The sequence below is a fragment of the Scaptodrosophila lebanonensis genome, unplaced genomic scaffold (genome assembly GCF_003285725.1).
Source record: "Scaptodrosophila lebanonensis strain 11010-0011.00,11010-0021.00 unplaced genomic scaffold, SlebRS2 tig00000089-arrow-pilon, whole genome shotgun sequence".
NCBI classification, from domain to species: domain Eukaryota; kingdom Metazoa; phylum Arthropoda; class Insecta; order Diptera; family Drosophilidae; genus Scaptodrosophila; species Scaptodrosophila lebanonensis.
The window spans coordinates 4,129,937-4,154,451 of NW_022060565.1; the positions used below are offsets into that span (position 1 = coordinate 4,129,937).

The 24,515-nt window shown below is 41.1% G+C and overlaps 1 protein-coding gene across 1 annotated transcript in view; it reads left to right on the forward strand.

Annotated features, from left to right (window-relative positions):
- Window positions 1-24,515, forward strand: part of LOC115626687 (potassium voltage-gated channel protein eag) — a 46,199-nt gene that overhangs the window by 14,530 nt on the left and 7,154 nt on the right. Inside the window, exons 2-3 of the mRNA XM_030522115.1 lie at window positions 14,577-14,703; window positions 20,197-20,309. Of these exons, the coding sequence (XP_030377975.1) occupies window positions 14,577-14,703; window positions 20,197-20,309 (240 nt within the window). The remainder of the gene's footprint in view (window positions 1-14,576; window positions 14,704-20,196; window positions 20,310-24,515) is intronic.

Below are 24,515 nucleotides of genomic sequence, written 5' to 3' on the forward strand. Positions count from 1 at the left end.
TAAAGTAAAACTCAAAATTAATCATTAAATTGTGAGCGAATGAATAAAATTAAAAAGGAGGCATTGTTTTGTAATTTTTTTAAACACGCTTGTAATGTCTACAGTCCCTGGTACATTCATATAATCAGACTTGCTCGATCAAATTTGTCGGAATCAATTTCGGCTGATTTCAATTTGAGAATTTCGCTCGCCTAATCGAAGTGGAATCAAGGAAAGGTCAGCTTGAATTACATTTGGCCCATTTGTGTGCCTTCATTTGCATTTATTGCGAACGCGATTTGGATTCAAGAGGCACTTTATCTATAGCGAGTGCGTGGTATTTTTGTTGGGTGTTGGCTGTAAAAGCTGGTTTTAATTGTGCCGTCGACTGCGCAGCCAGCTGCGACGTTGACTGAGGCCAACATGTAAATCGCGTGCTAAGCAGCGACGATTTTTCCATGTCCCTGCCAAAAACCGCAACCGAAACGCAACCCCACTCACACACTCATATACTCATACACTCATACACTCACACAATTGCGAACCGCATGTAAATGCGTGTGAATGTGTGCGTGCGCTGGCTAATTTGGTGAAGGCGTGCGGCGCAAGAAGCGTAGCATACTTTTTGGGGCGCGCAGTGCACGCAACTCGCAAACTTATCCAAAATGCAGAGACAGAGCCAGACACACACACACACTCACACAGAGAGAGAGGGAGAGACACGCTCGGGCTTGCACTTTGCGTGGCATTTCAACTATAACAAGTTCCAAGCTTTTAGATACAGTTACAGTAGCCGCCATTTTGCCATTGTTGTTGTTACTTTTGCTGTTGCTGTGGCTGTGGACGAAAGTTTACGCAATCAACTTTTTTTTGTTATCAGCAAATATTGCGCCTTACTTTCCCCTGCCTCTCTAACCCCGCCACACTGCCCACACACACACACACACATACACACACAGGCAGACGCCCAACCGCGCCCAAAGCGGAAATGGCGACGGCGGCGAAAACTTTAATGTGCCATCAGCAAAAGCTGCGAAGCGTGGCAAACCAATGGCGCCGACTGTGTGTGTATGTGTGTGCTGCCCAATTATACACGCACACACACGCAGAACGGCAATAAGTTTTGGTTTTGCCGCTGCTGTTGCCAAGCGTCGTCCTTCTCGCCGTCATCGTCATCGTCGTCGTCAAGCAAAGTCAAGTCTCAAAAATTATGAACGGAGGGACGAATGAATTGAATACGAGAAGGATAACAGCAGCAGTAGCCGCACAACATGTCCCAGTCCGCCTGAGGTCGATGGGGGCGGGGCTATGACAATTGACCTTGGCGTCAAATGGCTACTCCAACTGCCACAACAACAACAACAGCAATCACTTCTGTCATTTCTTTTTGCGCGAACTGTGGCGATAGTTGAAACCAACCAACAATAAAAAACCGACAGGGATCCATGCGCACACTGATGAACAAAGTGGAGCCTTATAGCTGGCCATCTCGCTAACTGGCTAAGATGCATTAACAAAGTTTACAAGCATCGTTAGAGAGTTTCGGCCACACAATATAGCAGTACAGTATTTGCAATAAATAAGCTGAAAGCAAGTCTCACAAAACTGTAGTCTTCGGGAGCTGCATACACTACAATATAACTACAAAATAAGCTGCTTAGTTAGACGGATTATTATTTCAAGTGATCTCTTAGCACTCAAGAGATCGGGTGTAACGAGCGATCAAATTCTAATTAAAATATTTCGAATTTGTGCGCTTATTATACTAGAGCATATTAGTAGCAGTTATACATACACCCTTTAAATCCAGAGGGAGGCATAATCGATCAAAGAAATTGTTTGTATTACAATGTTTTTATGTGTATTTTTATTTTGTTAATTTGTTTACATTTATGTAATTATTCTAAACATACATGTAGGTACAGGGTATTTCAAGGTCGGGAAACCTGACTTCAGCTGTTCAATATTTTATTCTTAAAACTGTATTGTTGAATAAATTCTCAAAAATGTGAGCATTAAAGAAATTATATTTGGTCTTATTCATAAATTTCGTCGCATTTTTCATTGCCCTCCAACCCCTTAATATTCTGCATCCTGTATCCATTATTGTCGCTTATATTCAATTTAAAAGGGGGAAGATAAAAGGAAATATCTGCTTCAAGCTTTCAATGAATTCAAAGCAAGACAAAGAGCATGGCATTTCCCATTTTGGCCTTTGCATAATATCTATTAAATGATGTATTTGTCGGCATTTATTAGTTGTTTAATGCTATTCCATAAAATGGTCATAAAACCAAATTAAAACAATATCTGCCAGTAGTTTAAAGTTATTTTATGAAATTAGAGTGTAACCAATCGGTCTTAAGACCAATATCGTAACTTTGCTGGAACAGTTCTCAGATATACTTCACACATTCCTGTATTGGTTTTTTTTCGACTTTTTCGCTTTGAAGATAATTTGGAGACTTGCTCTTTGAGGATTAAGGCAACAAAGCTGACGATGTAGACTAGAAAATTGTTGAAAAGTCTGCATTACATTGAAAACCTGGATATCCATATGGTGCTGATTTTTGTATTGATGGATCGTTCAAAGCAAACCCACTTGCGAGTATTTATAGAAAAGTTTCTTTCTCCTCGCTCCGCCCTATTTTCAACCTTCCTCAGATAGTCTACGTTTTCATATTTTCCGTAACACATACAAATACATAAATAAATTAAATTAACATAAATTATATTCAATATATACTCGTACATTATTCTTTGTTTGCAGTTTCGTCACTTCGAGTCCCTGTGGGCTGTTCGTCATGTTTGTTCTTTTTTTTTTTTTTTGATTTGTTAATTGGTTTGTTAATTTTGGCAATCTTTTGTGCATTAATAATTAATTGTGGCCCCGTAAATAAAGTTCGTTTGCTCTTTGTTTCCTTGATGGTTAATTGCGTTCTCCTTTTTCTGCTGTATCCGTGGACTCTCCAGTATTCGCTTTCGTTGGCTCTCTCCTTTCTCAATGTCCAATATTATCGCAGTTGTTCGTTTACACCTGCATTGGATTTGAATATAAGTATATAAAGGAGAATATACTATATATAAAGGAGAATTTAGCTCCTTGAATTGAAATTAAAAATAAGCAATTCAAAGGCTATTGACGTTCGATGACGCTTGGACCAACAAATTGAAGTTCATATGCCAGCTTATAGTGCTGTAAGGGCTATCATCCTGTCTTCAGGATTCTACATATGTATAAGTTGCGCCTGTAGTTTAAAAACAGGAGGGAAGTGGTACAGTGGCGATGGCGATGGTGATGACGCTGCCAACGCGGGCATCTGTTCACACTTAATTATGCAAATTTAATAACAAGTGCCGAGTGCGACATACTCGCAGCTGTGTGTGTCTGTGTGTGTGTGTGTGTGAGGATGTGTGGATGTGTGGAATGTGTGATGAGCATGTGTGTGCCGGCTTGTGCCGTGGAGAGTTTATTATAAATGCCATTACACGACAAAGTAAAAAGTTTGCAACAACAACGAGAGTCGGCTGCGACATAGGAACGAAAATGGAGCTCCGAGTAAGCCAGAAACAGTCTCAGTCTCAGCCTCAGCGCCAGCCTTAGCCACAGCCACAGCCACCGCTTTGGTAATTTTGTCGTATGTCTGCATATTTTGCAATATTTCAAGCATGCCCCAAGGAGTCATACCAAAGATGTTCCTGCTCTCATGGATATGCGCCATCGTATATGCATACGAACATACAAGTACATACAAGCATGTATGTATATCAAGAGAGCACATTCTGCTGACAAAATATCTGCGGCCATTTTCAGATATCTGGCTGGACACATCAAGCATTCTTGAAAAGCAGTATTCCCATATATTCGATTATATTTATTTATTTATATATACAAGTATATGTAAACAAATAGTAAAGAAGATATAACAATTATTAACAAAAACCTTAGAAGATAGGAAAGCCAAAGTAGCAGAAATCCAATCAAATTACAATGATTGCTATTGTAATAAACGCCTCCGCCCCAGTGGGGGAATATCTCACAGCCAAGTGTGGTCCGAGACGTGAATAGATCGACCAATATATACTCGTAAAGTCGATGGTATTTCGACCTAACACTATTTAGGGAGTTGTCTTCTTTTCTCGTTGTCCCTGTTAATAATATTTAAAGAAACAGTTACCTTTTCTGCGTGTGTAGTTCTTATTTAATACTTACGCAAAATACTTTCGCATTCAATTCTCATTCTATCTCTCCTTTCACATGTTGCCATTCATTGTTTTTCCACTTAATTCTCTTTGGATCTTTTGTATTTGTCGTTTCTTTTTGTGTGCTTTCACCTCTCTTCTTTATAGCGTTATATTAAGCGCTATATCTTTCTTTATTTTAATCATGTTTCTATAAAGTCTCGCCTCCTTTTAAATTCAGATTACCATTTAGAATTTATCTTTGTATATATTCATCAGTTAATCTTATATGTTGATTCCTTTTAATTTTTAATACCTGTTTGATTATCGCTCTCGTTCCAAGTCAGCTCCAGTCTTTCTACATCGCCTCCATTTTACATTTGTTTCTCCTTCGTTTCTTTTTCTTTCTTCAGTCGTCCCAGAACCCGATATCTATTCTCGTACATACGATTATTTGCGTAGTTGGAAGGAAGCCAAGAGAATAGAGCGAAGAGGACAACTGAACCTTGTCTATTCCATCGCTAAGTGATAAATATCCTTTCTATTAAATGATAGTGAACTGGAGTTAGAAACGCCGACTAGCTTTATACCGCACTCGACATTAATTTAATCGGATGGGAAAGATATGAGTGCCGGCATTTAAACACAACTCATTCTTGAGACAGGTCGGAGAGCGAGTCGTGCCTCCATTTCGAAACAATGCAATTTATGCACTTGTCGGTGCGACACACATACACTCACACAAGCACACACCATCGCATACACACACACACACACGGTTCGTAGCCAGGTGAAGGCAGACAAAGCGCAGCAACTAGACTTGCAATTTGCGGCCTAATCGCGAGCGTCCAGAAGGCCAGCGTTGCATAAACTCTTGCTCGCTCTCTCTCTCTCTCCCACCCCCCCTCTCTCCCTCTATCTCTCCTTACACTCTCTTACGCTTTGTGCTTGCGCTGAAATAAATTGCTAGGCAACGTAGGGACTGGGGGCTTGTGTGTGTACGAGTACAAGTATGTGTGTGCTAATGTGTTCATGTGCATGGCAAATGAAAGCAAAGTAAAGGGCGAGGCCGCTCTGAGTCACCCGACCCTTTCGCTCACCACAATCAGTGTTTCTCCGGTTTTAGCTTTAAAAACTAGCTAGATCCATACAATTCATTAAAAAGCTAGAAATTGATTTTATAGCTATTGTAAAGAGCGCTTTTTTCATTGTGTTAGGATAAGGCCTTGAATAAATTAAAAAATCGACTAATTTTATTTTAGAAAAAGTTGCTTATTTTATGCACAATTATTACTTAAGATCTACACTTATTTTCATTCCTCTACATCTACTCTATCTTTCTGGATTTCCCTTTCATTTACAGTTGGTATATATTTTCTTTTCCGATTTCTGTGTGGACTATATTTCCTGTTGGCTGTTTCTTCCTTCGACCTGTCTATGATATCAGACTAATCGATACCAGATGCTTACAATACTTGTGGTCTGTCTGGGGTTTCAGCGACCCCTTTTCTTGCACTTACTTGTGCGTGAACAAGTATTTATGATCTGCTTGCCTATATACATAAATGAGCAAGCGACGTTTTCATCTATTTGTATCTGGTTTTAAAAAGGGAACTGCGTTCATTTGACAATTTATATTTGAAATTTTCTCATTTAAGCATTAAGCATAATTATTTTAAACACTTGCAAATATTCTTCAGAATTGCTGCCATACAGCTATTGTTGGACCCCAAACATGCATTTTTGAATGAATATCTTTACTATTACCTGAAAGACATATCTTTTTATTGGCTTCTTTTAGCCAAAAAAAAACAAACTCTTTATTCAAACTATATAAAAAGCTATAAAAGTAAAACAGTTGCTAATTATTTATACTTATATATGTAAGAGAACCTTGTTATTATGCTCCAGTGTCTTCAAAATGCAGAATTTGAACGGCTCCTGAAATGGCGGGAAAATGGCTAAATTGGCAGCACTCGTGCTAATGTCATAAAAGCCAACCGAGTGTGTGTGTGTGTGTGTGTTCATGTGAGTGTGTGTGCGATTGTGCGGCAAGCTCGGAACAAAGCAGCGACAACTAGGAAAGAAGGAAAATGCAAAACCACACAAAATAATGATGCAAAATGGCTTTAAAAGGCGGCAGCCCGAGCAAGTGAGGAGCGGACTGGAGCGAAGGGGCGGGGCGGGGTGCCGGAGCGGAAATGAAAGTTTTGCAAAATTGCAGGTACATAAACATTTGCATGTTGAGGTGTGTGAGCCACTGTGTGTTTGTGTGTGTGTGTGTGTGTGTGTGTGTGTGTGTGTGTGTGTGTGTGTGTGCGGCTCGACTTGGGGTATTTAGTTAATGGACTAGTTCTGTTGTAGTATCCTAGTCGGAGCACGCTTTGCCTTGAGCCGGCTTAGAGCAAGGCAAATCCACTTAGAGCGGCTTTTGGGCTGCGGTCGGCCACGAATAGACATCTATGTGTATGGTCGGATAGATTCGAATCAATCAACCATTCCTACTCTGGTTAACTTGTGACTGTTGTAAATGGCTCACGGCTAATTGGCCAAGGGGAGACAAAAACACGTACACGCACACACACACACACACACAATAAACATAAACCATTTCATTTCGCATATACGTATATATACGTATAGATATGTATATCCAATGGCCTAGACTGATTTAAAAAAAAAACGAAAGGACAAAAATTGGTCACAAACTGATGGCGGATGTGCAAAGGGAAGGAAGGGAAGGGAAGGGAAGGGGCGAGGGCCAGCAACAACTGTGGCTCATCAATCACATTGCCATGGCCGTTTGCTGACGTTCGCGTTGTCATCAAACAAGCAATTGGGGCTGGCCCAGGGTCGTCCCAGCGATGCTCCCCTCGCCGCCAAATTCGCTCATTGATAGCCAGGCGGAACAACGCCATCCGCCACCTCATCTCATGTCTCGACCCTCTTGGCCACGCTCTGAAAAATGGTGCTCGGAATAAGCACCAACAACAAGCCATGCGAACCTTTCGAGTGTTGGTTTTTGTTGCTCCCGCTGTTGCTTCTGCCTTTTTGACATTTCAACTGAGTTGTCACATTGTTATTCATAAGAAATGCCCGAACGGAGGAGGAGGAGGAGGACGACGTGGTCACACGTCCGACGATTATGGCATACTCAATGCCTTCTTGACATCTATATTTTTAAATTAAATTAAAAATTAACGCAATGACCGGAATCGTCCTAAAATGTACAAAATACAATGCGGACAGCCAGCCCTGCGGTTGAGAACGTTTTTTCTTGAAAAATACATACTTCCGAATAGCAATCGAATGGTACTGAGAATAAAGCCAAAAACTCACTTGAGAGATCAACGAAAAATTGTGAGACCAGTTCAAGGCGTAAGATTTTCGAAATTTCTTAAGTTTAGTTTTTGGAATTCCGGACCAACGGACTAAAAAAAGCTATTTGGGTCAGACGCCTCGAAAGTGAAAAAAAGTTGTGCAAATTTGTAATTTAAGAAAAAGGAAACATTCCTTTCTTGTTAAAATCTAACAACATTTTTGATTTTAAATCAATTTTCCAAAATCTAAAAAATGTTGCCAACGGGATCATCTTTTAATGAGAACAGATGTAAAGACGTTGTTTTGAGTAAACAACCGAATAGTCTGAGCATTTTTTAGAAAACATACACCGTTCGCAGGGCAGAGGTCACCTTTTTCGGCAGATCGTTCCTAATGTACTGTAATGGTAAAATATGTGTAGATATCAAAAATCCAAGCAGGCATAAATAATAAAGTATGCACCTAATGTTAAATGTAGCTTCTATGCCTGCATTGGATCAGCCTGGCTCATACGTCATGGATCTCAGATAAAGGAATTGTAATTTAACATTTTTGGAATACAATTATCAAGGAACAATTCTAAATAGTAATTCTAACATTAATTGGCTATAATAGTTGCTTATTGTTTTTGTACGAAGTTCAAACGGGTATTAAAGCTATTTTGATGGCTCAACATATTGCGAAAGACTTCACTTCCAAGGACTTTGTAACAGGAGAGAGAGAACGAGACCCCTGGCTTAAATCTGAGATCCATATCATGGCTCTCCATGTACTCTTTTCCCTTATAGCTAATGTCTCGTACACCAGTTCCGTATACGATTCCAATCCCTCGTAAAGTGTATCTTGTGCAGGGTGTGGGAGCTTTAAATAACCAATTCCAATTCGGTTGTAAATTAATACTTAATTAATACGTTACGCTGGTTGTTGCTTTTTCTCTTTTCTTTTTTTAATCAAAATCTCATTAATTGCCTTGTCAGCCATTTTTATGGTTAACTTTCGTGCCGTTCATGTGTAGGGGGTGCGAGGACGGTTCCCCAACAGATGACGGCCCTTGTTTATGTTGACATTTATAATAATTTATGTTGTGCGCATAAATAATTGCGCAAACATTGTGATTGTTGTGCAATCTACTGCTACAGGCATTGACCGTAGGCCGGGCCCACTGAGTCAGTGGGTCGATAGCCCCCTCCAACCCACCATCCATTAATGACAATTCCACTTTTTCGAAAAGGTCATTAGAAAGGGCAACTCCCAATGGGGTGTTCAATGGTGTGACAATTGATCAAATCTAACGATTAATTTGCACAAATTTCATTATGTATCATCAATTGTTCAAATAAACAAAGGTTTTTGCAATCATTTCCTTTGAAAAAAAGGTACATAACTGAGTTTGTTTCTTGTACTTAGTTATCGCGTCTATGCTCAATCATATTATAATATTGAAATGTCCTTACGATGTCAATCAAAAGCTCTAGCAAATGGGCCAATAAATAGCGCAATAATTAAGAGTGCGAGACTAGCCCCATAGGTATATAGTATTTGAGTTATTCAACTACATACTTGCATAATGGAGAATTCTGAATCGATAAGAAGTGATACAGTGATGGTCTTAACTGGTAAAGATATCATTTGGGGAATACGACTCTCCACTAAATTGTCCATCTTCTATTCTCGAGCGTTCGGTATAAGAATCACTCTTAACATTTTTGTTTATCAAGATACTATTTTGTATAGTTCTTCACAATAGTATGAACTATTTAACATATAGCTGCTGTACGAAAAATCGGTGCCAAAATAAATCTTACTGCTGTTTATTCCGATATCATAACCACATGATACTCTCGCGTTTTTACAGCGCCTCATTATAATCTGAAGTTGTATCAAAATCGGTTGAATGATTACAACGATTGGTCAACAATACATATTTTAGTTAAACGACTGCAGCGGAAAAAGGCACGACTTCAACGTTCCGCTCGTTGGTTATAATTCATCAAATTTAAATAAATGTAGCTTCAATTATTTAAATCAGCTAACAGTCAACAGCTGTTCAGCAAAATTAAAACTTCATCACAGCTCAAAAGTCTTTTGATTAATTTTGTTTGAATTTAAATAAAATGGGAATTTAAGCAGCAATCAGGAATAACATTGCTCCAAGAAACGATTCTACTAATAGGAATTCGTCTATTAAAGAAGGTACAAAAGCTCTGCTCTTTTTTAGAGCATTTTATAAATCATTCTGACATGGCACCTGGGAAATAGGATTCGATTTTGTAGAAGCATGACGATTAGAATTCTCCAAGAATCTCTTTTAGTAAAGAAGGCAAATCAAGCTCTGTTGAAATCATTCTGACACGGCACCTGGGTAATACGATTTGATTTTGTAGAAGCTCTGATTCGTCCCTTTTGGGCATTTCGCCTCTAGATGAATCCAAAGTTATTCGTATGTATATTAAAATACATAAATTATGATTTATACAAGTATATCACTTTAATGCGTGTAAGTGGCCAACTGGGAAGCCGTCAAGGGGGCTCAAACAGACAGGCGCGTCGCTCGCCCAGCTCGCATGTATTCGTATCCGTATCCGTATTCGCCGACTTTTGCCGTGCACCATCGTCTGCCGCGCTGCCACAGACACTTGCCACTGTATCTAAAATGTAGTGACGTTGACATAATGGCAAAATCAAACACGCTCAGACACACACACAGACCCGGACACCTACATAGTAACACTATAATAACAAACATATGCATGCAGAGCGTAACAAGATAACCACGCCCGGCGCCCGGCGCCCTGCACCCTGCACCCTGCACCCGCGCACCGCCCCTCGTCCTGTGCTTTTCGCCATCAACTGTTGACACTATAAAGTAGAAAAAGTTGTTGCTGCTCCACACTCACTGTTGTTGCTTGTGCTGCTGTTGTGGCTGTCCTTGTTACTGTCGTAAAAACGCAAAATTTGTATATACAATAAATATGTGTGTGGCTTTGTAAACATATATGTGCATATATATATATGTGTGTGTGTGTGTTTCCATACGTGCTGGTTGCCAGTGGCGTATCGCATAAATATGCATTTCCCATTTCCCCCATTTTCAGAGCCATATCCCCATTTCCCATTTGCTCCATATTGTCATTGCGCGACGTCAGCGTCTGCGCCAGCGTCAACGTCCGCGTCCGCGTCGGCACCGACGCCAGGACACTGCATTGCATGTGCAAACCCATTGCTTCCATCCATATTCATTGGCTACCCATGCCGATGTGGGTTAGTATGCCCAGCTCCCGACTGCCCCCCACCTGCCACATCACCTGCTCTGGCATGCATGTCACTGCACACACATATACATATATATATATACAAGTATATATATATATATATATGTATATATATAGGATATGTACACAGTACACATTTGCATACCTGACCGGCAATAATGTCAATAAAAAAATGTTACAAAAAAGAAACAGTCAAGTTGCTTGTCGCATGTCGAAATGTTACAACTTGCGTTGTTTTTCCACTTATTTGTGTAAACTGCGAAAATGGCACTACAATTGGGGCTTGTTAGGTTTGCCGAGTGCTGGAATTATTGAACACATCGGACCCAGAAGCTCCTCCAAGTTCGCCCCTTCCCAAAGGACACTTGCGTTGCAATCACGTCTAAAGAAAAGAGTCTAAGAAACTGTTGTTAATAATTGTAAAGGCATTTTTTGTCTAGCTGACTGTCCAAATATTTCATCTAAAATACACATTAGCCAATTAAAGGTCATTATTTTTATTTGATTTATACAGTTTATTTGTAGTAAAGACTACATTCAACAAACATTTGTTCTGACAACAAAGTTGACGAGCACTTTCTGAGTAGTTGAGAAGCATTAACATTAAACCCATATTTGGTCTTTATGCCACTTGATTATAATCTGAAATAAACAAAACACTAGATTGGGTTAATTAAGTTAAAAAATTGAAATTAATTGTTGTTGCTGATATCTTGAAACGACTTTTTAAATACATGTTGAAGAGATCTTCGCATCAAGAATTTAATCTGCTTTTCTCATAAAGCTGAATGTAATTTTGTGGGGGCGGCCAATTATTGGAACCATTTCTATTTACATACCGGGGCTTCAGTCACCCATCTGAGAATGATGATTCTACCAAAACTAAGCTCTTTACGACTCTACATTGGTGAGTCTAGAAAATGTCGGCACTAGGACTGGGAACTAATTCATGAACATTATTTCCAATGATGATAATGAATAAAGTAAAACCCAAAAGTACTGAAATGGTTTAACAAATTTCCGTGAATAATTAACATTGGAGAGAAGTTATATGATTGTTAATAGAAAAAAAGATTAAAAAAGTATGTTATATGATAGTAGCAGGGAAAAGCAGAAGAGCGAATTTTGTAGCTTTGATGGTAATCGAAATAAACTGCAATTGCCTGCGGATTAGAAGAGCTTATAGTGATCATACAGTATAGGATGACCGGTTTCCAAAATCCAGCCAGACAGATCGATGTCTAGATCGATTTCCCACATCACGCTTTCCAGAAATATGTGCGAGTATAGATGCTTCCTCCTACCTGTTACATGCTTTGCGCAAAACTAACATATGTATTCTTTTTAGCCTTCGGATATATGTAGGTTATAAAGGACGTTATTCAACTGAAATATGCTTTGTTGCATTAATCCAGCTTTGATTTAAAATAAACTTGAGCTGCATTTGAGGCTAAGACTTCTTTAGACTCTGATTTTGTGGTTCAAATAAATATTTTCAATCGTACACTTGATTTAGGACAAAAATGTTTCATTTATTTGCAGTTCCTGTAAGTACGCTATTTATTGAATGGGAAAATCAGGATATTGAAGCAAAATGGATTTGAGCTAAAAATGCAGAGATATTGAAGTGAGGGTTTCCAACTTTATTAGATAATAATTAGGCATTACTGAGCGATTCATTCCAAAAGGAAATATGGCATTTGATCAGCTGATATGGGGATTGCAGAATTGTGGAATACTTGTAATGCAAAATGTTTTCTGAAATGCTTAACTCAATGTCTAAAGCCACAAACTGGTTGCAAGTAACTGGCAACATACTTGTATATGCTCATTTTCTTGCTACTATTACTACGGCAACAGCAAAAGCGAAAGCAACAAGAATAGCAACAAAGTGGCATTATAATGGCAAAGGCAAACAAACAACAAGCTGCAACAACAGCAAACAAGAACATGCCATGCGATGCCATCGAGTGGTTTACACATATTACCAACCCAACTTTCCTCAGACAATGTAATGGAATATATACACTCTCACACACACACACACACACACACATAACAATCACAACAAAAGCTACCATTAGTTGTGGGCGGGCCTGCCTGCCTGCCTGCCCGCCTGCCCGCCCGCCTGCCTGACTGTCTATCTGTTTGTCTGGCTCCAAGTCTAAGCCAACGAACCAATAAAACGATTTTTATTATGAATGACAACATTTGAAATGTTCCAATTACGCGCAAATATTTTGATAAATGCCGCGAGCCTGTAGGTCCTTCCTCGTCCTCGTCCTCGTGCTCTACTCTGTCCAAGAGCCACCGCCAGTCCCACTCCATGTCACAGCTGCCAACTGGTTGTAATACGTTTATAGACTCGCAAGTATGACTAGCTGACTGAATGACTGAATGACTGACTGATTGACTCACTAACTGACAGCTACTACAAATTTGTCGTATAAATAGCTATAGCAGCAGCAGCAACAACAACAACAACAACAACACCAGCAACAACAAGGCAATTGGCAGGCAATAAACGGTGCATAATAATTTTGACTGCCTTACAAACTTGCACGAGGAACGGAACAGAAGACAGAAGTCCATGTAGAAAACATTGAATATGTATGAGGAGGAGATCTCTCGAGTTACATAGTTGCAGAACGGCAAGAAGTATATCCATTAGTTTTGTAAATCAAAATAGCCCTGCAGTATGTGGTGAGTGCCCCATACTACGCTGAAATTCCTGCTCCACAGACCTATTTCCAATCCAAGTCTTTGGAAGGGGGAAGACATTGCATTAAGATACATAATGTAAATAATGTTAGACTCGGTATATCACAATAAAGCATTCGTTCAATTTAGCCATTTCGAATCTAAGGAACAGAATATAGACAAAAAAATAACCGAAACCGAAACTTAAGAAAAGAAGAACATAAGTATATTCTTGTTTGTTCTGTTTGCAAAACACTTTCTTTGATTTTTGTAATATTAGTAATATTATTAAACTTGTTCCTACTTACTCTTGACAGTTTGATCTAGTTGTACATAATAGGTATTTTAGCCAGGGTCTGTAATCATATTATAAGCGTTATTATAAGAATTATAAAATAATTATTATTTTTTAATTTTTATAAATTCGGTCACAATATATTTATATGATATGTAATAATTGTTGTCTCTGCATTTTTCATAGGGAGTGAGAACAAAATTTATATATATCATTAAACAATAAGCCAACATGAACCCCATAGCTCAGTTTTGGGCTAAAAACATCCTTAAAACAATATTTTCAGGCCAAATTAAAGCTTGAGCTAATGATTATTCTTTGAGTTTTATTTTTTGGATCAAAAATAATGATTGTTAGTTAAGCTGTAAAGTTAAACTCAAAATTAATCATTAAATTTTGAAAGAATGAATAAAAATTAAAACTTTTAAATCATGGTGGGGATGCATGGATAATCCTAAAAAAGGGTATTGGTAAATTCCTCGCTTTTTTTAAGTTATTAATTCTATTATTATTATTAAAATTCCACTTACAATTACAAATTGCTGCAGCTTATAGAGTAAGCTAAGGCCTTAAGCTTTTTATCAAAGTTGCTATAAGTGAATGATTTCAAAAAAGAACAAATTAATCATTATTTAATTATAACACATATATAGAAACTTGATGACAGGCTAACCCTCTTCATTCGGTTTCTTTTTGTTTGCGTGCAGTCTAGTATTCTCTCTTATAATTCAATACATTCTAAATGTTTAGCTTATCAATTGTTTATGGGTACACAACACATTTGAATAATTAACATTAACGCCTTTCTCAATTCGTTTTATTTACAGCCGACAGTTCATTTCTTTTGGCCAACGCACAAATCGTCGATTTCCCGATCGTCTACTGCAATGAGTCCTTCTGCAAGATCAGCGGCTACAATCGGGCCGAGGTCATGCAGAAGTCGTGCAGGTATGTGTACGTATTGCCATTTTATTCAATCTCACTCTCTACCTGCTCAGCTATATCTCACTTGTTGGCCAAGTTGCCCGTTTCCCGTTGCCTGTTCCTGTTCCTGTTCTCGTTGACGTTGTCGTTAGCGTTAGCGTATGTACACGTCGGTGCTGCTCAGCGCGCTAGTGAAGGGGACGAGGCGGGAGGTGCTTCTGTTCGCGTGCCTCCTCGTTGCATGCACTGCGCCAGAAAGGCGGATCGAGTCTCAAATGATCGCCAGCCAAGGCATTACTATAGATGCTCTGCCTTTAGTTTTCCCTTCTGCTACCAGAGAGAATTGCTTTCCCCTTTGCTTTCGCTCGCTTTCTATGTGCTTGCGTTTTAATTCCGTTTCTCTCTTTCTTCCTTTATTTTTGTTTGCATTGTTTTAGCATTGCCGTTTTGTTGTTGTTGTTGTTGCTTTTGCTTTTGCTGTTGCTGTTATTGTTTGCACATTTATTTCGAATTGATTGCAGTTGCCATTGTAAGCACATTTCCCATTTTATATGCACGTGCAATTTGAATTTCGGTGCGGATGTGTGCACACGGTTTGGAAGCCATTGCACGTGCCTGAAAATAAAATCCGTTAAAGTCCGTTAAACATTCCACAATCAGCATCCGAATCAGAAGCAGAAGCAGAAGCAGAATCGGAGGTAGAGCCTTAGTCAGCCACTTAGTCATGCAGTCAATTGTGGCTGAGTGTCGTCACACTTGTGTGCATGCATGAGACTTCTGATTGTTATCCCCATGGTTATGGCTATTGTTGCCATTACGCATACGCCGCGTGTGACGCAATCGAAGCGGAGAGGCAGCATCAAAAGTTGCCACGTGCCTGATAAATAGGGGAAGAGGATATCCAACTAATGTGGCTTCACATCAACACACACACACACACACACATCTCTGGATACCACGCATTTGTATGCATGTATACAAGAGGAGTGTGTACGAGTGCGAGTGTGTGAGGCATTGTCGTCTTTTGTCGGCCATGTAAAGCCGATTACAGGGTTAATATAAATTTCCACAACAAAAACAACCAGCACAAGCGAAAAAACTGTTGCTTAGGGCCAGATTCTTCACAAGCCTAGGCAAGGCAAAGAGCCTGTTGCCTGCTGACCTGAACAGCTGCTATTGACAAGCCAAAAAAAAAACAAAAAAAAATGGCCATAACTTTTTGTACATCAATTCCCACAGACTTGTGCCTGGACAACAACATTTCAGGCCTGCGGCTACGGAAATTAAAATAACGCACAACAATAGAATGCGAGTGTGTGTATGTGTATGTGTGTGGCTGCAGGCGGCCATTGAATAGAGATACTCAGGCGTGACACGCGTGACACACGGCGAAGCAAACAACTGAGTAGAAGCAAATTTAATTGAAGTGATAGAACTAAAATAAATATTGAAAGATAACATTAACCTGAATATATCTGGATTAAATTCAATAAATATCTTTAATTAAGTCCTTCAAAAGAAAAACAAATAAAATTTAAGCTGTAAAAAAATAGCATACTTGGAAAAATTTAAATAAATGGAAGACATGCATATATGAAAACAAAGCTTCTCTCTATCGACATTCTCATATCTGAAAGATAACAATATAAAATGATGGAATGTAGACTAAAAGTAAAGGACATAGATGAGAGATGTATGTATAGAGAAGTAGAAAGTAATAAGGAACATTTTAAAATGATGGAATGTTGACTATCCAGCTATATTGTTGTTAGACGTTAGAAAACCTGTTTGTAGAGAGAAATGTAAAGGACAGGGATGAGAGATGTATAGAGAAGTTTAATGTAAGAGAAACCCTGTTTTTAGGAAGAAAAGTGAAGGACATAGATGAGAGATGTATAGAGAAGTTTAATGTAAGAGAAACCCTGTTTTTAGGAAGAAAAGTGAAGGACATAGATGAGAGATGTATAGAGAAGTTTAATGTAAGAGAAACCCCTTTTTTAGGGAGAAAAATAAAGGACATGGATGAGAGATGTATAGAGAAGTAGAAAGTAATAAGGAACATTTTAAAATGATGGAATGTTGACTACCCAGCTATATTGTTGTTAGACGTTAGAAAACCTGTTTGTAGAGAGAAATGTAAAGGACAGGGATGAGAGATGTATAGAGAAGTAGAAAGTAATAAGGAACATTTTAAAATGATGGAATGTTGACTATCCAGCTATATTGTTGTTAGACGTTAGAAAACCTGTTTTTAGAGCGAAAAGTAAAGGACAGAGATGAGAGATGTATGTATAGAGAAGTAGAAAGTAATAAGGAACATTTTAAAATATAGTACGTCTTTTCGTGCCCATCTCTATCGTTCTCTTGCTCCTCACCTTGATCTCGCACCGTTTACTGCTTTGAATACGAGTATATGATGCCTCGCCGAGCTTTTATTCCCATTCCCCTCCTTCCTCCTCCATATTTCCATTTGTCGCTGCTACTTGATATACATACTCGTACTTCGGTAGTTTGTTATTTAAGCGATGTGGTGGCTGCTATTTTTATTCATGTCCCTAAACGGCTCGTCCATTTGAAGTGATCCGGACGCTGGACGCCAGACACCGGAAAGCGATAGCATTTCTCATCCTCTCCCCCATACCTCTGCTCCGTCCCTGCTCTCTGCATCTCTAACCTAATTGCGCCATCAAACTAAATGCCCGTGACAGCATTACATTTGTTTGGCTAAGACCTTTAATAGTGCTGCGAGCAGCAATTGGAAAATGTACGGGTCTGCTAATGAAATGAGAGGGCAACAAAGAGTGTGCCAGAAAGTTGTTGATTCGTTTTAAAAGTGTACGTGCAAATATGCAAATGTATTCATAAAGTTTTAGAGCAACGCACCGCGCAACTTTTTGATACTTTGTGCAAAAAGTTTCCATCACACACACACACACACACACACATACGGACACATGCGGACACGGATGCATGCATGCATGTGCATCAAAGGGCCACTTGGCCCTTGCCACAGCCAGCGGAGCATGGCTCACAAATCAGCAATAGCAACAACTATTGTTGCCACCTTGCTAGTGGCTGTCAAACTGTAAGGCAACAGCAACTTGAGAGCCGCCAGGTCAAACAAATCTCCAGTGTATTGCTTGTAATTTGCTAGTCCCTGTGGCACGCTGGATGGTAGGAGGCGGGAGGGCTGCAGCCACAGCCACAGGCACAGCCGCCGTACCCGCATCGAAGTAAACAAATGGCAGCCCCCCTCCCCCCCCTTTCAACCCTTTGTCCACACCCCTGGAGACCAACAGGAATTGGTCGCCGATGCCGCAGTTCGGCCCGCAATCCGTGGGGCAACTTTGTAATGCCAATCTAGCATTCCTCACACTCTATCTACCGCTCCCGCTTCCACGCTCCCCGCTCCCCGCTCCCCACTCCCCTCCTCATCCATGCACACTCCTCTCACGGGAGCCACTCGTGTGCTTTTTGTTTTTGTTTGTTTTAGTGGTTTTTTTTTTCGTGCGCCGTTTTGTGCTGCGCTTTGACCTACTTTGGTGGCGCGAGGCGAGAACAGCAGATGGTGGCAAGAGGAGGGACTGGGGGCAACAAAAGGAAAAGAACAGGCAGCAGCCCACAAAAGGTTGACCAAAATGATGTTTTGTTTGTCGCTGCCTCTGTTATTGTTGCTTTTATGGTAGTTGTAGTAGTAGTTGTTGCTTTTGTTGCTGTTGTTGTTGTTACTGCTACTTCTGCTCCTGTTGTTTGCTTAACTGTGCGCATTTTCTTTCAATTTGCGATTGCAGTTTGTGGCGCCTTTTCACAAGCTGCACGGTTGGGACAACCAGCTCGGGCTCTTGCTCTGGCTCTGGCTCGGGCTCGGGCTCTGACTCCGGCTCCGGCTACGGCCGTTTATTTGTTTGCTTTGTAACCCAATTTCGCGTGTCGTATCGTGTCTGTGTCTGTGTCTAAGCGCACTCACACACACACACACACACATACACTCTCTCCATCGCTCTCATTCCTATTCCCATTCCCATTCACATTCACGACGACTCCATATAGACATACGGTAGCTCATGGTAGTTCATGGCACGAAGTGTCCGGTCAGGCGGAAATAAGCTGCTGCTCCCCACGTCGTATGCCCTACCGCCCCGCCCACCTAACCCAAACCCAAACCCAAGTCCAATCCAAGCCTATGACGTCGTCAGCGTCATTGCTCAGCATAGTTTGTTGAACTTTTCGATGGCATAAATACGTTGGAAGGGCAGGGGTCGGACACGACCAGGCGGCGCGGGAGGGTGGTCAGGCAGGCAAGCATGCCGGCAGGATGGCATGACGGCATGACGGCATGATGGCAGGCTAGCTGGCAGTATGATTTGCCATTTACAGCAGCGACAACAAAAACAACATAGCAAATTAACAGTTTTTATTGTGCTGCATTTTCATTTCCATTGCAGCCATTTTCCATTCGTGCGCTGCTTTCGCTGCGCTGACGTCATCATAGTTGCGATGTGTTTGTGTGTGTGTGTGTGTTTGCGGTTCTACGCTTGCATATATTTCTTTTGCACCACCCTGAAAGCATGCAGCAGTTTTTTGTTTGCTAGGGAGCACCATGTTGCAACTATACTCGTACTACTGCCCGTATGACATTCAATGGGCCTCAGAGGACATTGAGCAGCGTTGGTAGAAAGTTGGCAGAAACTACGCAGCTGGCTGGGTCATGTTGCGCCACTTAAAGAGCCAAAAAAGATACCTGGCCCAGCCTCCTTCCTTCTCGCATGCCTGTCTAAGCACTTAAATGTGGCGCCCAATGTGGGGCCGCTGCTTTTGCTTCAGCAAATAATTCAGTCACGTTTCGACCTCCTTCCCCCTTTGGATCATCAAAAATGACTTCCAAGGTTATTACAATAAGGAAAAATACTGGTATTGAATTCGTTATGAAAATCAGCCGATTGAAATAAAATAAGAACAATATTTTGTTAGCAACTAAAACAAAACTTTTTCCCTTTAATCTTTACATACTTATAGTATATGCATGACAAATCTATTTGTTTAGTCTGCCACAATTTGCTTGTTGCAGTTAAAGTGTCAGATTTCTAGTAGATGCATTCGTAAGTTAAGCGCTTGTTGGTAAAAAATCAGAAAAAACCGAGTATAAATAGAAACGTGTTCATTAACACTTTGCAATAGTTGAAATGAACATTTGTAGGGCGATTGGAATACTATTTTAATTAAGTACCGGCTAGCATGTTTATGTTTTTAAAACGGTATGCCGAAATTTTAGGTGGTACCGTGAAAGAACTATTTTTAAAATTGTATTAGCCCAGCTGAGTCTATTACTTGCTAATTACCGCATTTGACTTGGTGGCATGCTATGTTAAAGCGCTTATTATTTGTTTTTTCTTGTGTATGCTTATGTGCCTGCTTATTGTGCTTGACCAACTTGACCAAATCAAGAATAATACCTCGTCCATATGTGACGATTTGCTCTTCTCGTTTTTCCTTCTTTCTTCCACTTGTTTTATTCCCATTTAGATGCGGCTTCATGTACGGCGAGCTGACAGATAAGGAGACGGTGGGACGGTTGGAGTATACGCTGGAGAATCAGCAACAGGATCAATTTGAAATTTTGCTCTATAAGAAGAACAGTAAGTGTCAGTGACTATCTATATCTATATCATTTTCTATTGAGGTACCTGCCTCATTGAAGTTGTAGGCTGCACGCTTTACCTTTTGTGTGGCACCTCGTCAGTCCAACTCAGTAGAGCGCAAATTGACATGCTCAATGGAACAGAGCCGGAGGTGCTTGTGAGGGTAGAGGGGGCAGTGTAATGGAATGGCCGCCAGTTCGATTTATGTATGCTAAATTGTGCTAAGGCTTGTTATTATTTGCAGTCGACCCCACAATCTCTCACACGCTCTCCTCCCCCATACACAGGAATAGAGACCCGAGTTAATAAGCACCTTCTCCACACCCCCAAAACATTTTTCAGCTTGTTGCTGTATTGTGCTAAGCTCTGTGAATGCTGAATGCCGGTCGGGACTGCGTCCGCAACCGTTCGGATGATTCTTGTTTTGTGTGCGCTGTTTCGAAGCTGATGCTGGGCCCCGGCTCAGTCTGTGTCGGATTTGGGCATACATTATTAGGATTTATGCTCGAGCAGTCGTAATAAATTGTTGCATTTTGTGTCTGTTCCAAAGTCTGTCTGTCTGCCTGCCTGCCTGCCTGCCTGCCTGCCTGCCTGTCTGACTGTCTGTCAGTCTGTCTGTCTGTCCGTGTGTTTGTCGGCGTGGGAGTCAGAGCAAGGAGCGAAGGCAAATTCAGCATATTATAGCACACGCTTTTAGGCCGACATTCATATTTCATTTTGCTAGCGCCGGAACCTTACTTTAATTTCATTAACGTTGCTGCTTCTTTGAAGTGCTGCTCATCAATCAGTTTCGGACAGTTCCTGGCAGGCGTGCCCGCCAGGTTATGTTCGCACACCATCGACTGCCGCCCCTCATTGCCCAATCCATATTCCGATTCCGTAGCAAGCGCGAAATGTCATTTGCCATCTCGTCGTCCATCTGCCCGAGTCCAAGCACCCAAGCACCCAAGCACTCAAAACTGCTGCACGAGCACATTTTCAACTACACGCCTCACTAACACCAAGTGCCCCAATTATGGATAATTGCAAAATAAAATTATCGTAAGCCGCTCCACGCTGTCGTCGCTACTGCCCCATAGACAGCTGCTATTCCTAGTAATCAAATGCCTTTCGCGCCCCGTGTTGACCTACTTGGAGTGTGGAACTGTGTTGCCCGAAGCCCAGTCTCTAGCCCAATATGCAATTATTGTTTATTTATCGGTTACCACCCGCCTATCAATTTTCAGATTTGCAATGTGGCTGCGCGCTGTCGCAGTTCGGCAAGGCACAAACGCAAGGTAGGCGGAATCACTTAACGCAACCTCAAGTAGCTGGCTAGTTTAAAGCGGGGGCTAACCCCTAATAGACTAAGCCACAATGGATTGAAGCAGAAGGAGCGAGCATTTGGACATCAAACACGCAGTCTTTGCTTGTCTTTCTATAAATGCCACACCACTGCGAATGAATATTACTGGAGTCTGCTTGTTAATTAACAGCATTTATACAATATGGGGTCTTCCTGCTGAAAGTGATACGAGTGCTGCAAATATCAAGTTACATTGGACTAGGACCTTGAAAAGAGCTACTGTTTTACAACAGTGCTAGTGTGCGTGCATTATGGTCTAGGCTCTACTAAAGCGAGTCTAAATGGATAGACAGCGTTGAGGTGGTTTTAGCCGAACGAACTATATGCTTCTTAAGAGATCTATCCTTGTTTGTGTTACATCCATCAGTGGTTTTTCAGCCTTCCTTACAGATTTTGAGGTGGTTTTGGTCGCGAATGAATTATATTGAATCATTATTGAAGAGAAGGCCCCGTAAACCTTTAGATATGTTTTTTTTAAAGACATGGGACATCCATCAGTTGTTTTTCTGCCTTCCATACAGATTTTGAGGTGGTTTAGTCGCGAATGAATCATTATTGAAGAGAAGACCCCGTAAACCTTTAGATAGGTTATTTAATGATCTTTCTTTTTATGGGACATCCAGCACTGGTGTATCGTCGTGTATCGTTCATTATAGGTAAAGTCACTACTGACGTGAGTTTAAATGGATAGACATGCTTCTTTATTGAAGAGAAGGCCCCATAAACCTTTAGATAGGTTCTTTAAAGATCTCTCTTTTTTATGGGACATCCAGCAGTTGTTTTTCAGCCTTCCTTACAGATTTTGCCATTTAACCAATTAATTGGTTTAGACATATTTTGCGTTTGGCAACTCATCTGCCATTTCGTTTCCTGGAATCCACTGCAGTTTAATTCTCAGTTTCTGCAAAAAAACGGATTCGGATCAAATGCGTTCTACTATGCTGCCTAAAGTCTAGAAGCTATGATGAAGTTGTGATGTGGATGTGCATGAATGCGGAAGTGGGATTGGAAGTGGAAGTGGAAGGTTTGGGCACCGCTGGCTTAGTCGCTTTGACATTTTCAATTTACGCTGCTTACCTGTGCTGCCATGTCAAAAGGTGTAAGGCCGAGCAGAAATGGCTTAACATGATTATGTCGGCTAGGGTGATGCTGGCGTTGGCGAGGGCGAGGGTGATGGTGAGGTTGATGATGATGATGATGATGATGACGCCTGATTGCCTGCCCATTGACGGCTCGACTGTGTGGCACGTAGCAAAACCAATCAAACAGAAGGCGGCACAAACAAAAAAGGCCAATGGAAATTATTATGAAAATCGACAACGAGTCTACACATACACTATACAATATACTATATGCGTATGCAGCTTATTCTCGTAGATGTGTGTGAGTGTGTGTTGCACAAATTCAATATGTCGACAGTTGTCTCTTGGGTGGCGAATTGAACGAGTGTGCTTGCCGGAATTCGTTTGCTGCCTTTTGGCCTTGGCCATTTACCGTTGCTTACGGCCGATTGATAAGCAACCAACTTGTGGAGTGGCCGGCCAGTCGTGACAGACAGACGGACAGACAGACAGAAAGACCGATCGGCCGAATAACCAGAGAAGTAACCACCAACGACACACAACGCCTCCTGAGGGCTTAATTGGTCCTGGGCGCGCAGATGTCCCCACAACAGTTTTCGGACATCGTCATGATTAAATTTTGGCCATCACTTGGCCAGTGACGCAGCTACGGGTATGGAGGTACAAGTAGGAGGAGGAGCCGGTGACAGCTGTGGGGGACGTCTGAACAAATTGCGCATATAATTAGCCAGTAATTATGCTTTTAACGCACGCATGAACACAAGCATAATCACACGAAAACAGACACGGACGTGGACATGGACACGGATACGGACACGGACATAGACATGGAAACGCACATCCGTTGTCAGTTGCACATTTCACAGTAAATTGCGTATACGTCACGTGCGCTGCAATTGCGACGGGGGCAATTGGGACGACTGGGGGGTAGGGTGGGCAGCGAATTCGGCCGCTTTTCTATCGATACAAATGCAAATTGAATTGCAATTAATGTTGATTGGTCTGCAAATGTAAAACACACTCATACACACACAAACACACAGAGAGACAGCCGCACTTCCATTTGCAGTTACCATATCGTACATTATAATTTTCATAGCATGCTATGCATTGTTTTTATGGCCGTGCCAAGACCCAGACCCCGATCCCAATCCGGACCCGGACCCGAACGCACGGACGCCTGCATGCTACAATCAGTCCAGTCAGTCGGACCACCCATTATTTCAATAATTGCTTTAAAGTGCCATGCGCAGTAAGTGCGTGTGGGCCTGGGTCTGGGTCTGTCGGTATTGTTGTCGTTGTCGTTGTCGGTGGCGGCCGATCCATCTGTCAGCTGGTCTGTGTTTTTGCTTGCATGCCGTCAATGCGTCGGTCGGTGCCTCATTGACCTGGTTTTGTTGCAGCTTTATTACAATTCGATTATTGGTATCGTAATGGCAGCGGCGCCGCAAATTGCCGGCAATCGAGCCAAAGTCGGAGCACAAATTGCGTTTTCAAAAACGAGCGCACGGCTCCATTTCAGCCAAGTCCGCTATTACCAATTCATATGGGGCATTGCTTTTCAGGCCCACATAAGAGCTCTAGGCTTCACCACCTACCTATGGGTAGTTAATATTGTCGACAGAGTTCATTTGAAATAATAATTATTTTATTGCCTCAAATGTTTTTGCACAATCCAGGGCTTATTCCAAACGATAAAGGAGGTTAGCCTGGGTTCTGTGAAATGGCCTAGACAGAAAAAGAAGGCACTGGCATCTTCAACCTCAGCTGAAAAGC